This window comes from Salmo trutta, chromosome 24 (genome assembly GCF_901001165.1).
Source record: "Salmo trutta chromosome 24, fSalTru1.1, whole genome shotgun sequence".
Taxonomy (NCBI): domain Eukaryota; kingdom Metazoa; phylum Chordata; class Actinopteri; order Salmoniformes; family Salmonidae; genus Salmo; species Salmo trutta.
In genome coordinates, this window is record NC_042980.1 from 19,455,281 (window position 1) to 19,472,478 (window position 17,198).

Genomic DNA, 17,198 nt, shown 5'->3' on the forward strand with positions numbered 1-17,198 from the left:
ACCTTTTTCTCCACAATTGGTAGTTAACTCCCCTACATTTGGAAGAGGCGAAGTTCTAGAGCCATGCGTCCTCCGAAACACAACCCTGCCAAGCAGCACTGCTTCTTGATACACTACTCACTTAACCCAGAAGCCAGCCGCAACAATGTGTCGGAGAAAACACAGTGCAGCTGGCAATCGAGTCAGGTTGCAGGCACCCGGCCCACCACAAGGAGTCGCTAAAGCGCAATGGTATAAGGAAATCCGGCCGGCCGGCCAAACCCTCCCCTACCCCGGACGACGCTGGTCCAATTGTGCGTCGCCTCATGGGTCTCCCGGTCACGGCCAGCTGTGACAAAGCCTGGGATCGATCCCTAGTCTGTAGTGACGCCTCAAGCACTTAGACCGCTGTGCCACCTGGGAGTCTCCAGGAACACCTTTTGAATATTGACTTGTACCTCCCGGTCCATGTTGACTCCAATGCATCCCACAGTTGTGTCAAGTTGTCTGGATGTCCCTTGGATGGTGAACCATTCTTGATACAGTACACACGGGAAAAGGTTGAGTGTGAAAAATCCATCAGCCTACCCCGTTCAAAGGCACTTACATTTTTTGTTCTTACCTATTCACCTTCTGAATAGCAAACATACACAATCCATGTCTCCCGAGTGGTAAAGTGGTCTAAGGCACTGCATCTCAGTGCTAGAGGTGTCACTACAACCCCTGGTTCGTTTCCAGGCTTTATCACAGCAGGCCGTGATTGGGAGTCCCATAGGGTAACCCAGCATTGTTAGGGTTTGGCTGGGGTAGGCTGTTGATGTAAATAAGAATTTGTTCTTAATTGACTTGCCTAGTTAAATAAAGGTAAAAAATATAGTCTCAATTGTCTCAGCTTAAAAATCATTATTTAACCTGTATCCTCCCATTGATCTACACAAATTGAAGTGGATATGACAAGTGACACCAATAAAGGATCATAGCATTCACCTGGTCAGTCTGTCATGTAAAGAGGTGTTCTTAATGTTTCGTATGATCAGTGTATAAGACCAGTGCTTATATGGACTCGTCTATTACGTCAGAGTACACTAGAGAGAGAAAACCACAGGCTATCAGACAGCTCATGTGGGAGACATCTCTTTATTAAGAGTAGTTCTGGATGAAAGAATACTCTTTCTCCAGTTAATGGAGCTTTTGAACAGTGTGAAATAGAGACTGCAGAGAGAACACTCAGGGACTGACTCAACGGTCCCCAGAATCAATGTGAGTGGGTGGCTTGGAAAGTGTATCTTTCCTCTGAGCAAAGAGTAACCGATTTTGTCTATAATCCAGCTAAATTGTGTGGGAGACTATTATGCCTTGTTCAGATTTAATAGCCGAGATGATATGGCTTTAAGTCTTGGCCTTAACCTTTTATTGTGGGCTAAATCAGTCTTAAACAAATCTACTTTGAAACAAAAGTATACACCTCACACACATGGTTATGGGTTTTAAAAAATGAAGACATCTGTACCATATCAGATATAGAGTTGAAATGTATTCAATTTTGAGTTTGTATCCAAATTTGACACATTATATACATCACAGAAGACTGAAATATAACAAAACTGTTTGACATAAACACCAGATTTATTAGTTTTTTTCAAAATAATCTTTATGAATGATTACATTTTGAAAATATTAATAACATTGCACCCATGAGACCAAAGAAGGCACTTTTGATCATTGACTGCAGGAAAGAGCTACAAGACGAGACACACCGTGACGGCAAACAGTTAAAACCAGCAGGCCTCTGACAAGAATATCGCGGTCAATTTCTGTTAATTTCCAGGCGATTTTATATGTTGGATCATGACCGTTCATCGACACCCAGAAAGTGATCGCTAACACACCGCAGTCACCCACTGCTTTTCGACGTTCTTATTTGCATTTTGTTTCACCTATAAGAGACTTTAAGGACTATTGCTAACTTTTCCTGTGTTCTCTTTCAGGCGTCTCCACTGTACCAGGAACTACATCCACATCCACCTGTTTGTCTCCTTCATGCTCCGAGCCGTCAGCATCTTCGTCAAGGACCGGGTGGTGTACGCCAGCGCCGGCCTGCAGGAGTTTGATGCGGTGCTCATGGACAACTTCAAGACTGTGGCCATGGCACCATTGGACAACTCTCAATATGTAAGTAGTGGTGCTGCACCTCCTGCCTGCGCTTGCCACTCCTCCTCTCCTCCACTCCTCTATGCATCCACTCCTGCCCTCCTCCACTAATTCTCCCTAAAGATCCCAATAAACCCTGCTCTTCCAGGACTCATGAAGAAATTAAATAGTGAAATAGAGTAAAATATTTAAACGAAATTGGGATCCTTAACGTTAAGAAAAGTCCCTAAACAAACAAAAAAATTTTTTTGCCCCCCCCCCCCACAAAGTTTCATTCATAGTGTAGTTATCACAAAACAGATAATTTTCCGTGTTATAGCCTGACTAGATAATAGGCTATGAACGCCTGGGGAAAGTTGTGTAATTAAAATAAAACCAGAGAGGTGAACTATAGGCTACTTTGGTCAATTTGTGAGGCATACAAGAGATACAGATTACCAAGATACTGTATATGCACACCACGGTTCTTTCTGCCTGCCCTCTCCTCTCTTTCCTTCGTGCTGGTTAGCCTACTCTTTCTCTTAGCTAATGAAGCAAGTTTGTGTTCAGTCTTCAGTCTGTGTGTAAAATATCCTAGCCTATTCATTGATGATAGGGCCTGTTTTACTGAAGTTGCGAGACATTGCAAGCCAAGAAATTGTGAGATAAGCATACCATTGCGAAATACAGATTTTGATTGCCAATACATAGGCCTAGGGCATGATTTTGACTCTGTCTGCCTCGTGGCCGACCTGCCTATAGTGTGCCCTTACCCTCTCTCTCTATCCCTCGCTAGCTCGCCATGAAAGATGTGAGTGTTTGTGTTCTCGGAAGGACCGCAACTAATCAGTCTCCTCTGTTCCAAAAATACATCGTTAACAGTTGGAAAGCAACAGCAGCAGCAGCAGCAGCAAAGTCCTGTATGGTAGTACTTTGAGAAGTTAAATGAGAAGGAAATGCAAACTTTGAGGTGGAATTGAGGTACAGTAATGGTATTCCAGGTGCAATGCTTAACCATCTGAAAGGGACGCACCATGAGACCCAAACCATTGCTGGCAACAGCGCAGGTGCATTGTGAATTCAAGTGGAATTTTATGATTTTTTTCAGCTTTTAACAGAAAACCGGTAAAATAAACTGGCAGTTTAAACGAAAATGTGTTTTTGTCACTTCCCTAACCTGGACACACGATTGCTCCAACACATACCATAACTAGGCTAGTAAATGCAACCGTGTGTGAAGGACCTACTTAATTTCTAGATGTTTTCTTCAGTCCACCATGCCTATGATGTGCGTTTGAATATACAGACTAGTCTTCCATGACTCATGCCCATTCAACCCACTATACATTTAATGAAGAGCTCGAGCCAGGGGGCTATTTGATTTTTCCTGGTCTTTCCTCAACACCTCAAAATCATGCATGCTGTTGCACTCAAAAAGCTAATCAGACTGGCTATGCTCAGTACCCCAAGGCTATAGTCTCCACTTGTCTGTGATTTTAATTGTCCAGCTCTGAAAATGCTCTGTCAGTCTGTCTGTTCCCCTACTGTAGCCTCCTCTGCTCTGTAATTGCTGTATAGACAGGGATAAATACAGCAAACATGTGAGGGAGGATATACCACAGGGAGCACTAGCTTAGCGCTATAGATTGCTAGCTTGCTGCCATAGGCTTCACAGGTGTTACACAGAAAATTTGTATTTTCTATAAGGGATAGCTGGTTCAAAGAGTTCAAAGCTATAGAGACTGCCATGTTTTACTTTAATCTGTTCCCTTTGTATAGTAGTTCCTCAGGGCCATTTAAAATGGTTTGTGCTTCTTACTGTACTGTATTTTGTTTTCTGTTTTGTCTTAAGTCATTAAGCCTGAAGGCTGTCTGTTGCATGTCTAATGAGGGCTGGAACATAACAAGATATATTTACAGAGTCATTTTCCTTTCAAGTGCGAGACACCAGCTGAACTTTTATTAGCACAATGGCACAGCGTGACATGCTCATGTCGCAGTGCTTTTGCTCAGAGCTTGGCCAACAAAAGCAGTTTCAATGGTTCTTCCCATGGGATGTGCATCTTGATTAAATACTTGTATGCTTTTTGTTTGACCTGTGATTAAATGTGCAATGCTGCAGCTGTCACGGATTCCCCGGTACTGCTGCTCATTCCATGCACCAGTTCCGAGGGGTCACTGAACTGTCTCATTCCGCACACCTGATTCCAATACCCCTGATTAGTAATGGTATATATGTGCCCTCTGTTCACCATTGTCTTGTCGGTTATTGTTACCATGTCCATTGGCCTTGTGAATACCTGTGCTTTGTTGTTTCGGCTTTCGTGCTGCGTGTATTTTGTACTCGTTATTACGGGTCTCGTCCCATGTATTGTTCCCTGTGTTTTTGTATACGTGTTTGTTTTGGGCTTCGTCCCTGTGCCTTTCATGGCATGTATTTTTGGGTGGAGTATTAAAACCCCCTATTACGTATTCCTGCGCTTGTCTCCAATCATTTATACAATGTGACAGCAGCCTATTGAGATAAGACAATTGTTTTCAGTTAATTTGTGATACGATTTCATCTCTGGCTGAATTGTGAGTAGCCTTTGGTTTGAGACTTCAAAGAAGGAAGTTTGTCAAATGATTTTGACTGATCTGACTTTGGTGATTAATAGCAGAATCAGCTAAATCTAATCTCCTCCCTTTCTCTCTCTCCCCCCTCCTCCCATTCCTACCCCTCGTTCAACTCCTTCTATTCCTCCCTCCTCTTCCTCCTCTACCCTGTTTTCCACTTAAAGGCTTCTTGCAACGATGCAGTTTTTTCTTATCAGATGTCATGTGCAATGACACACTTTTATATCATATCATACCTGCCAGCTTCAAAAAGCTGAGCGTTCACATATCACTAACATGAAACACCCAAGAAGCGAGCCTCAGATGGTGACACCCCAAAGATTATTTTGAGGATAAATTCAACTGCCTGGGTCCTCTTCCTCCCTGACAGAGAAACTGACCTAGGTGTGTGGCGAAGCAGCTATCGGCCCAGGTTGATCAGAGAGACAGTACTGACCATGCCTCAGAGAGGTGTAACATACTGTATGAGTGACACATTGATGACCTTGTCTACCTCAGATTGGTGAGGAAAGATAGTTACTGAAAGTTGCAAAGATACTGTATGCTATTCTGAATGCTGCAGATCAACTGTCAGAGGCAGCCGTTGGAACATATTATGCAGTATATTTATAACAGTGGAACAGAGTAAGTGGGAGGACAAAGAGAGAGAGTGAATGTCTTAGTGTGGTGTTTGAAGGCCACTGTATTGAGTAACCCGAGGATACGCTTCAGTCTGATCTTCTGTATGGTGGGGCAAACTCATCATTCACCTTAGTTTGTTGTGATGATGAAAGAAGTGTCAGAGAGCTTCAAAACTCAAGCTTTCTGGGTAATATAAAATGTGAGAAAAAGGTTCAAGGTCTCTAGTAGCACTGTGTCAGCAGAGACAGAGGGAACAAAGAAATTAAGTGAGATAAAAGCAGAGAGAGAGAAAGGGAGGTAGTAAGAGAGGAAGAGAAATGGAGGTAGAGGCGGGGAGAGAGAGGGAGAAAGAAAGAAAAATAGAGAGAGAGAAAGGGAGGTAGTAAGAGAGGAAGAGAAATGGAGGTAGAGGCAGGGAGAGAGAGGGAGAAAGAAAGAAAAATAGAGAGAGAGGTAGAGAGAGAGGAAAGAGAAATGGAGGTAGAGGCGGGGAGAGAGAGGGAGAAAGAAAGAAAAATAGAGAGAGAGAAAGGGAGGTAGTGAGAGAGGAAAGAGAAATGAGGTAGAGGCAGGGAGAGAGAGGGAGAAAGAAAGAAAAATAGAGAGAGAGGTAGAGAGAGAGAGCTCCATCAACAGTTTATGGAGAAACAGGAGAGAATATTGCGAACTCAACACTACAAAGTATAGGCACCCCTGGGGTCGTTAAGACAACACAGAGGAATGCTTCTACTCTTACTGTATTTGTCAGGCAGCAGCTATTTGATATTCCATAAGGAGGCCATAGGCACCAAGTTCTTACAGGATCATCATCTGACCTCTCCTCAGCAATTATCCTAAAACAAACTTAAAAGCACTGGTGGCATAGTTACATTAGAGACACCAACAGAGACACAAACAAGTTCTAACAAACCTGTTAACGAACTGATCATGTTTTCCTCTAGAAGACTAATTAGTTCGTTTTTTTGGCAATGAATGCCCCATTTTCTTTATAATAGCTATTTAAAAAAATAATATTCTCATTGTAAGATTTGAGATAAGTCCATCTTCTCAGAATTTAATTTCCTTATCCTTTGAGCTCTTACTGTGAATACCTGAATTCCATGTCCTCACTATTCAAACAGCATGTCGTTGTCTAATTGCACTGACTTGGTAAAATGACACATTTGTTAAGGTATACAGATTGAAAAGTTATGTGTGGTTCATTGTGTGAGTGAAAGTCTCATGACATAGTGTTCTTGTCTGAAGAGAGGAAGACCAATGATGATGTGATGCGGTGCAGGTCCTAATCCAGGCACTTGTCCTCACCCGTCTGGACTACTGCAACTCCCTGTTGGCTGGGCTCCCAGCCTGTGCCATCAAACCCCTGCAATTTATCCAGAATGCTGCAGCCCACCTGGTTTTTAACCAGCCCCCGCTCCTCTGCACACTCCACTGGCCTCCAGTCGAAGCGCCAGTAAAATTGTATTTATTACACATTTATTCACAAAATTAATCATATCATTGTTGAATAATCATAATCAATTATTATTATAATTTGCACTTTATGTCAAGGTACCTTAATAAATCCTTTATAAACAGTTTGTAAAGAGTTTACTTTTATTATTTTATACATTCATTAATCATTGTTCCTACATTGGTAAACGTTGATAAGCAATCTCTAAATAGTTATGGACACATGTATAAGCCATTTTAAGTTATCTATTAATGATTTATAAGATAATAAGGCGTTTGATCATAGTATGTTTACAATTTGTAAATGATTAATGTATTACTAATGTACTTACAAGCCAGTTATAAAGGAGGTATTGTCAACACAGAAAATTATTTACAAGTCATTTGTGAATGTTTGATTAATGGCTTGACTCACCATTTATATGCATATTTATACATCTATTTATATATGTCATGAATTGGATATTTATTTACTGTTAATAAGTGGATGTGTGAGTTCATGCACTTACTAATATCTCAGTTGGTGATTAATGTAGACCCTTATAAGCCATTTACTTAATGTAATCTAAAGTGTGCAGTATATTTTATTTTAGTATTTTTATTTCACCTTCATTTAACCAGGTAGGCCAGTTAAAAACAAGTTCTCATTTACAACTGCGACCTGGCCAAGATAAAGCAAAGCAGTGCGACCAAAAACAACAACACAGAGTTACACATGGGATAAACAAACGTGCAGTCAATAACACAATAGAAAATCTATGTAGAGTGTGTGCAAATGTAGTAAGGTTAGGGAGGTAAGGCCATAGCGACAAATTTTTACATTTTATTTTACCTTTATTTAACCAGGTAGACCAGTTGAGAACAAGTTCTCATTTACAACTGTGACCTGGTGTCACGACTTCCACCGAAGTCGGTTCCTCTCCTTGTTCGGGCGGCGTTTGGCGGTCGGCGTCACCTGTCTTCTAGCCATCGTCGATCCACTTTTCATTTTCCATTTGTTTTGTCTTGTTTTCTTACACACCTGGTTCTCATTTCCCTCATTAAGTGTTTTGTATTTAACCCTCTGTTCCCCCCCATGTCTTTGTGCGGAATTGTTTGTTGTAAGTGCTTATGCACATGTTTACTGGGGCGCGTCGGGTTTTGTACCGATATAGGTTATTTCTTTATGTCGTTGGTTTTGATATTAAACTGCTCCAGCTATTACCTAGGTCTGCTCTCCTGCGTCTGACTTCACTGCCACCAGTTATGCACCCCTTTACACCTGGCCAAGATAAAGCAAAGTAGTGCGACAAAAACAACAGAGTTACACATGGGATAAACAAACCTACTGTCAATAACACAATTGAAAAATCTGTAAGGAGGTAAGGCAATAAATAGGCATATAGTGGCGATGTAATTTCAATTTAGAAATGTACACTGGAGTGATATGTGCAGATGAGGATGTGCAAGTATAAATACTGGTGTGCAAAAGAGCAGAAAAAACTAAAACAAATATGGGGATGAGGTAGGTAGTTGGTTGGATGGATGGGCTAATTACAGATGGGCTGTGTACAGCTGCAGCGATCAGTAAGCTGCTCTGACAGCTGACGCTTAAAGTTAGTGAGAGAGATACAACTCTCCAACTTTAGAGATTTTTGCAATTCGTTCCAATCATTGGCAGCAGAGAACTGGAAGGAAAGGCAGCCAAAGGAGGTGTTGGCTTTGGGGATGACCAGGGAAATATACGTGCAGGAGCGCGTGCTACGGGTGGGTGTTGCTATGGTGACCAGTGAGCTGAGATAAGGCGGAGCTTTACCTATCAAAGACGCATAGATGACCTGGAGCCAGTGGGTTTGGCGACGAATATGTAGCGAGGACCAGCCAATGAAAGCATACAGGTCACAGTGGTGGGTAGTATATGGGGCTTTGGTGACAAAACGGATGGCACTGTGAAAGACTGCATTCAATTTGATGAGTAGAGTGTTGGATGCTGTTTTGTAAATGACATCGCCGAAGCCAAGGATCGGCAGGATAGTCAGTTTTACGAGGGTATGTTTGGCAGCATGAGTAAAGGAGGCTTTGTTCCGAAATAGGAAGCCAATTCTAGATTTAACTTTGGATTGGAGATGCTTAATGTGAGTCTGGAAGGAGAGTTTAAAGTCTAGCCAGACACCTAGGCCAGAAAGATGAATGGTGGCTTTGCAGGCCCTGGCTGAAAAACATTAGCGCATTTTGATAGTGGTCGATCAGAGGACAATGAGACTGGAGGCGCGTGCACGAGCCGACACCATGTTTACTTTCTCTCTCTTTGAACGAAAATAACGACTCCCGGTCGGAATATTATCGCTTTTTTACGAGAAAAATAGCATAAAAATGTATTTTAAAGAGCGGTTGACATGCTTCGAAGTACGGAATATTTAGAATTTTTTTGTCACGAAACGTGTCGGGCGCGTAACCCTTCGTCACCCTTGGATAGTGTCTTGAACGCACGAACAAAACGCCGCTATTTGGATATAACTATGGATTATTTGGGACCAAACCAACATTTGTTATTGAAGTAGAAGTCCTGGGAGTGCATTCTGACGAAGAACAGCAAAGGTAATCAAACTTTTCTAATAGTAAATCATAGTTTGGTTAGTACCACACTTGGTGGGTGTCAAAATAGCTAGCCTGTGATGGCCGGGCTATCTAGTCAGAATATTGCAAAATGTGCTTTCACCGAAAAGCTATTTTAAAATCGGACATAGCGAGTGCATAAAGGAGTTCTGTATCTATAATTCTTAAAATAATTGTTATGTTTTTTGTGAACGTTTATCGTGAGTAATTTAGTAAATTCACCGGAAGTGTTCGGTGGGAATGCTAGTCACATGCTAGTCACATGCTAATGTAAAAAGCTGTTTTTTGATATAAATATGAACTTGATTGAACAAAACATGCATGTATTGTATAACATAATGTCCTAGGATTGTCATCTGATGAAGATCATCAAAGGTTAGTGCTGCATTTAGCTGTGGTTTGGGTTTATGTGACATTATATGCTAGCTTGAAAAATGTGTGTCTGATTATTTCTGGCTGGGTACTCTGCTGACATAATCTAATGTTTTGCTTTCGTTGTAAAGCCTTTTTGAAATCGGACAGTGTGGTTAGATTAACGAGTGTCTTGTCTTTAAATTGGTGTAAAATAGTCATATGTTTGAGAAATTGAAGTAATAGCATTTCTAAGGTATTTGAATATCGCGCCACGGGATTACACTGGCTGTTGAGTAGGTGGGACGCAAGCGTACTCGCACCCTGTACTCGCACCCTACCATACCATTGTCTGTACATTATGCCCTGACTCTATTCTACCATGCCCAGAAATCTTGTCACGACTTCCGCCGAAGTTGATGCCTCTCCTTGTTCGGGCGGCGTTCGGCGGTCGACGTCACCGGCTTTCTAGCCTCCACCGATCTACATTTATTTTTCCATTTGTTTTGTCTGTATTGTTCACACCTGGTTCCCATTACGTTTGAATTATGTCCCTATTTAATCCTCTGGAGCCATCATGGTTTTGTGCGTGTTTATTATTGTCAGTCGTCTCGTTTATGTGATTCTGGATTTTCGTTCTCCTTGTTGGAAGACCGCACGTGACTATGTTGCAAAGTCTCGGCACAGCCATGGATCGCGTGCTGCAAACCATGGAGCGATGGGAGATGGTTTTCCAGCAACCCCATCATCATCATCACCCCAGCTCCCACAACAACCCACACCGCTGTCCACCCCTCCTTCACCTGGATCCAGTGGGATTCGGCTTGCGCTCTCGAGGGTATACGATGGAATGGCTGCCGGGTGTCAGGGGTTCATACTCCAGCTGGGGCTCTACCTGGCAACCGTTCACCCAGCTCCTTTGGGACGCGAGAGTGTGAACGCCCTCATCTCCTGTCTGACTTGTAGAGTTCTCGAATGGGCCAGCGCAGTCTGGGAAAGGGAAGGACCGACGTTGGACAATTATGAGGATTTTACCCTCCGCTTCCGGGCAGTTTCGATCATCCACCTGAAGGGAGAGCGGCGGGGGAACGCTTGTATCATCTCAGACAGGGGATGAGGAGCGCACAAGACTTCGCTCTGGACTTTCGAACTCTGGCCGCCGGCGCGGGATGGAATGAGCGGGCCCTGATCGACCACTACAGGTGTAGTCTACGCGAGGACGTTCGTAGTGAGCTAGCCTGCAGGGATACCACCCTTACCTTTGACCAGCTGGTAGACCTATCCATCAGGCTGGATAACCTGTTGGCCTCCCGCGGACGTCCGGATCGGGGTCCGTGAGTTCCATCCCCCAGCACCTCAGATCCGACACCAATGGAGCTAGGAGGTGCTGCTATGAGGGGGACCGGAGGGAGGACAATTCCCTGCACCACCTGTGGCCGCAGAGGATACACTGCTGGTCGGTGCTGGAGGGGTTCTCCAGGGAGTCGAGGCAGCAGGCAGGGCACTGGTGGATCATCCCATGTGAGTAGGCACCCGACTCACCTAGAGCTTCCTGTTTCGCACATGTGTGTATATATAACATTTCCTGAGTTTTCCCCCGCATTCCCAGCATAAGGCGCTAGTAGATTCAGGTGCAGTTGGGAACTTCATTGATCGTTAATTTGCAATTAGATTAGGGATCCCTATTGTTCCTGTTGATGTGCCCTTCCCTGTGCATGCCTTAGATAGTCGTCCTTTAGGGTCGGGACTGATCAGGGAGGTCACAGCTCCACTATGTATGATAACGCAGGGGGGTCATAAGGAGAGAATTAGTGTCTTTCTGATTGATTCACCTGTGTTACCTGTGGTGTTGGGGTGTCCCTGGTTGGCCAATCATGAACCCACTATTTCGTGGAAACATCTCAAGGGATGGTCACATCAGTGCTCGGGGAGGTGTGTAGGTGTTTCCATAGGTGCCACTACGGTGGAGAGTCCAAACCAGGTCTCCACCATGCACATCCCCCCTGAATATGCCGATTTGGAGCTCTCGCCTTCTGTAAAAAGAAGGCAACTCAATTACCACCCCATCGACGGTGGGATTGTGCGATAAATCTCCCGGTAGACGCAGCACTTCCCAGGAGTCAGGTCTATCCTTTGTCACGGGAGGAGACGGAGGCTATGGAAACATATGTCTCCGAATCTCTGGGACAAGGATACATTCGGCCTTCCACTTCACCTGCCTCCTCGAGTTTCTTTTTTGTGAAGAAGGATGGAGGTTTACGCCCGTGTACTGACTATCGAGGTATAAATCAGATCACAGTGAAGTACAGTTACCCGCTACCTCTCATAGCCAGTGTGACAGAGTCATTGCACGGGGCGCACTTCTTCACAAAATTGGATCTCAGGAGCGCTTACAACTTGGTGAGTATCTGGGAGGGGGATGAGTGGAAGACGGCATTTAGTACCACCTCTGGGCACTATGCGTACCTTGTCATGCCGTAAGGGTTGATGAATGCTCCATCAGTCTTTCAATCATTTGTAGACGAGATTTTCAGGGACCTGCACGGACAGGGTGTAGTGGTGTATATAGATGACAATCTAATATACTCCGCTACATGCGCCAAGCATGTGTCCCTGGTGCGCAAGGTGCTTGGTCGACTGTTGGAGCATGACCTGTACGTCAAGGCTGAAAAATGTCTGTTCTTCCAACAGTCCGTTTCCTTCAAAGGGTACCGCCTGTCCGCGACAGGGGTGGAGATGGAGAAGGACCGCATTTCAGCTGTGCGTAATTGGCCGACTCCAACCCCGGTAAAGGAGGTGCAGCGTTTTTTAGGGTTTGCCAACTACTACCGGAGGTTTATCCGGGGCTTTGGTCAGGTAGCAGCTCCCATTACCGCATTACTAAAGGAGGCACCGGTGCGACTGCAGTGTTCAGCTGGGGCGGACAGGGCTTTTGGTCACCTGAAAGCTCTGTTTACCTCGGCTCCCGTGCTGGCTCATCCTGATCCCTCTTTGGCATTTATAGTAGAGGTGGACGCGTCCAAGGCTGGGATAGGAGCTGTGTTGTCTCAGCGCTCGGGTATGCCACCAAAGCTCCGCCCCTGTGCTTTTTTTTAGAAGAAGCTCAGCCCGGCCGAGCGAAACTATGATGTGGGTGATCGGGAGCTGTTGGCTGTTGTCAAGGCTCTGAAGGTGTGGAGGCATTGGCTTGAGGGGGCTAAACACCCTTTTCTCATTTGGACTGACCACCGCAATCTGGAGTACATCCGGGCGGCGAGGAGACTGAACCCTCGTCAGGCAAGGTGGGCCATGTTTTTCACCCGTTTTGTTTTCACCCTTTCCTACAGACCAGGTTCCCAGAACGCTAAGGCAGACGCACTGTTCCGGATGTATGACACAGAGGAGCGGTCCACGGATCCCACTCCCATACTTCCGGCTTCTTGCCTGGTGGCACTGGTGGTATGGGAGGTGGACGCGGACATCGAGCGGGCGTTAGGTACAGAGCCCACTCCCAACCAGTGTCCAGTTTGGCGTCTGTACGTTCCGTCTGATGTCCGCGATCGTTTGATCTGTTGGGCTCACACGTCATCCTCCTCTGGTCATCCTGGCATCGGTCGGACAGTGCGCTGTCTTAGTGGGAAGTACTGGTGGCCCACTTTAGCTAAGGACGTGAGGGTTTATGTTTCCTCCTGCTTGGGGGGCGCCCAGTGCAAGGCACCTAGACACCTGCCCAGATGGAAATTACAACCCCTACCCGTTCCACAACGGCTGTGGTCACACCTATCGGTAGATTTCGTGACGGATCTTACTCCGTCACAGGGAAACATCATGATCCTGGTCGTTGTGGATCGGCAGGAGTCCTGCCGTCTCCTTCCTTGGCCCGGTCTCCCTACAGCTCTACAGACTGCGGAGGCCCTGTTCACCCACGTCTTCCAGCACTACGGGGTGCCTGAGGATATAGTTTCTGATCGGGGTCCCCAGTTCACGTCTAGGGTCTGGAGTGCGTTTATGGAACGCCTGGGGGCCTCGGTCAGCCTCACCTCAGGTTTTCACCCCGAGAGTAACGGGCAGGTGGAGAGAGTAAACCAGGATGGACAAATGGAAAAATAAATGTAGATCGGTGGAGGCTAGAAAGCCGGTGACGTCGACCGCCGAACGCCGCCCGAACAAGGAGAGGCATCAACTTCGGCGGAAGTCGTGACAAGATTTCTGGGCATGGTAGAATAGATTCAGGGCATAATGTACAGACAATGGTATGGTAGGGTGCGAGTACAGTGGGGGTAAACCGAAGCATTGAGTGACGATGAGAGAGGTTTCATCTCTGGAGGCGCCAGTTAACCTGTCTGGGCCGGTGGGACGCTTGCGTCCCACACTAATCAACAGCCAGTGGAATCGCTACAATTTACAAAATTACTATTCGAAAACATTGTTAAAATGTAATATTGTCATTCAAAGACTTATAGATTAACATGTCTTGAATGCCATCGCTTTGCCAGATTTAAAAATAACTTTACTGGGAAATCACACTTTGCAATAAACGACGTGGTATGCCCAGAAAAAAAGTCTAGGCTATACATGTTGGAGCCAACTTGGAACGATCAACCATCAAAAATACTATTGTAAATAATACCTTACCTTTGATTATCTTTATCAGAAGGCACTTCTAGGGATCCCAGGTCCATAACAAATCTAGTTTTGTTCAAAAAAGTTAATAATTTATGTCCCAATAGTGTTAGCGCGCTCCGAAGGCTAGTGAAAATGTACCGTGAGCGTCTGACTTGTCGTCAGGAATGAGCAAAAAATATATAAGTTCGTTCAAACATGTCAAACGTTGTATAACATAAATCTTTAGGGGCTTTTTCAACCAGGGCTTCAATAATATTCCATTGGGACGGTTGCATTGTTTTTCAAAACGTTTCGAAAAGGGAGAGTAGTCATGGGCGCCGACGTCACAATGGTAATGGCCCATCCCCTGTGACCAAGTGCCACAGCCTCTCTTTGGGTCAGTTACTACCATAGGAGACTCAAACCACTTTGTAAAGACTGGGGACATCTAGTGGAAGCCATAGGAAGTGCTAAATGATTCACAAGCCCCTGTGTGTTTCAATGGCAAATGTTTGAAGTGATATCCAGACATCAGATTTCAGTTTCCTGTCAGGATTTGTCTCAGGGTTTTGACTGCCATATGAGTTCTGTTATACTCACAGACACCATTCAAACAGTTTTAGAAACTTTAGGGTGTTTCCTATCCAAATCAAACAATTATATGCATATTCTAGTTACTAGGCAGGAGTAGTAACCAGATTAAATCGGGTATGTTTTTTATCTGGCCGTGCAAATACTGCCCCCTATCCCCAACAGGTTGGACAAGAGGGCTATCTGAGGCATGTTGAGCAGGACTAGGGGCTCCGCAGTAAAATAAAACAATGAGAGCTGCCCTAAACAAAAGTATACAAGGCATAGTGACGTTAGAGAAACGCAAATACAGGTGTTGATTGGTAGAGCTAAGACATCAGTGGTTGAGACAACAATGGGTAAACAGCTAGGACAACAACAATGGGTAAATGGCGATGAATGGGCAGAGAGGGTCAGTTAGCTACACACAGGGCCTGAGTTTGAGGTTGGGGCCGACAGATAAACAAAATTAAGTACTGTGTTAATGAACAGTCCAGCAGGCATCAGCTGTGTAGCTGAGTGCTCATAGGGTCCAATGAGCAGCAAAGATGAAACAGGGAGCTGTTCGGTAGTCGATTACTATGCAAGGCGAGCTGGTGCATGCTTCTGGACAAGGACATTAGCCACTATAGCCACGCGGTAGCAACTAGCTAGCTGCGAAGATCCGGTGTAATGTTCCAGAGCTTGTGGCAGGAATCCGGTGATGTAGTGGAAAAAAAGGCAGTCCGAAATGCTCAGGGCTGATATCGTGCTGTGCAGACTGGCAGGTATTATCCGGGCAATCTGGGCTAAAGCGGCTGGAGTCCGAGCTTAAGGTAAAGACCGCTAGCAGTGGCTAACGATGACTAAAAAAATAGTAGACTATTAACTGGCTAGCTTCTGATGGAGGTTCCAGTTATAAGGTAAAATAGCAGATCTGTACCACATTGGATGAGGCAGGTTACAGGAAGGTATATTTCATTCAAAAATTGAAAAAAGAGATTGAAATATAATGAAATGTATACAAAAAAAACCTGAAAAAGACAATATTTACATGGGACGAAAACAAGCACGTCTTACTGCTGCGCCATCTTGGTAACATCTGAAATAATTACAATTTAGCATTAACACTGGAGTGATAGATGTGCAGATGATGATGTGCAAGTAGAGATACTGGGATACAAAAGACCAAAAAAATAAATAACAATATGGGGATGAGGTAGTTGGGTGTGCTATTTACAGATGGGCTGTGTACAGGTACAGTGATTGGTAAGCTGCTCTGACAGCTGATGCTTAAAGTTAGTGAGGGAGATATAAGTCTCCAGCTTCAGTGATTTTTTTTTTCAATTTGATTCCAGTTATTGGCAGCAGAGAACTGGAAGGAAAGGCTGCCAAAAGAGCTGTTGGTTTTGGGGATGACCAGTGAAATATACCTGCTGGTGCGCGTGCTATGGGTGGGTGTTGCTATGGTGACCAGTGAGCTGAGAAGGTGGAGCTTTACCTAGCACAGACTTATAGATGATCTGGAGCCAGGGGGTTTTGGCGACGAATATGTAGCAAGGACCAGCCAACGAGAGCATAGAGGTCCCAGTGGTGGGTAGTACATGGGGCTTTGGGGATGGCACTGTGAATGACTACATCCAATTTGCTGAGTAGAGTGTTTGAGGCTATTTTGTAAGTTACATCACCAAGTCAAGGATCAGTAGGAGAGTCAGTTTTACGAGGGTATGTTTGGCATTATGAGTGAAGGAGGCTTTGTTGCGAAATAGGAAGCCGGATTTAATTTTGGATTTAATTTTGGATTGGAGAGTCTGGAAGGAGAGTTTACAGTCTAACCAAACACCTAGGTATATGTAGTTGTCTACATATTCTAAGTCAGAAGTGTCCAGAGTAGTGATGCTAGGCGGGCGGGCAGGTGCGGGCAGCAATCGGTTGAAGAGCATGCATTTAGTGACACATATACAGTGTATTGTGGCGTACAGCAGGTCAGCCACCAGGGGGAGACTCGTCGAGGCTTGGTAACAGATGGAGTATACATCATGAGGCGATGGCTCCTCTGCTGGACATGCCAGGTCTCGACGGGCTCTCCAGCCAGGACTAATTGGGGCTGATTGGGAGCTGGTGAGTAATCAAGGGCGGATTGCTCACCAGCTGTGCAAGGCAGCACACAGGGAGAGTGGGGGGAAGAAAGGACTCCCGTGTTATTGCTGACAATTGCAGAGGTAAGAAGAGGGAGTTTTGTGCCCGACAGGATACAGCCAGACCCGGAACCCAGAACACTGTGTCCCGGAGAGGGTCCTATGGAGGAGACCTATTATTTT

General features: G+C 44.9%; 1 protein-coding gene across 1 annotated transcript in view; it reads left to right on the plus strand.

The window, feature by feature from the left end:
• Positions 1-17,198, plus strand: part of LOC115160871 (parathyroid hormone 2 receptor-like) — a 116,232-nt gene that overhangs the window by 41,234 nt on the left and 57,800 nt on the right. Inside the window, exon 6 of the mRNA XM_029711357.1 lies at positions 1,968-2,151. Coding sequence (XP_029567217.1) covers positions 1,968-2,151 — 184 coding nt within the window. The remainder of the gene's footprint in view (positions 1-1,967; positions 2,152-17,198) is intronic.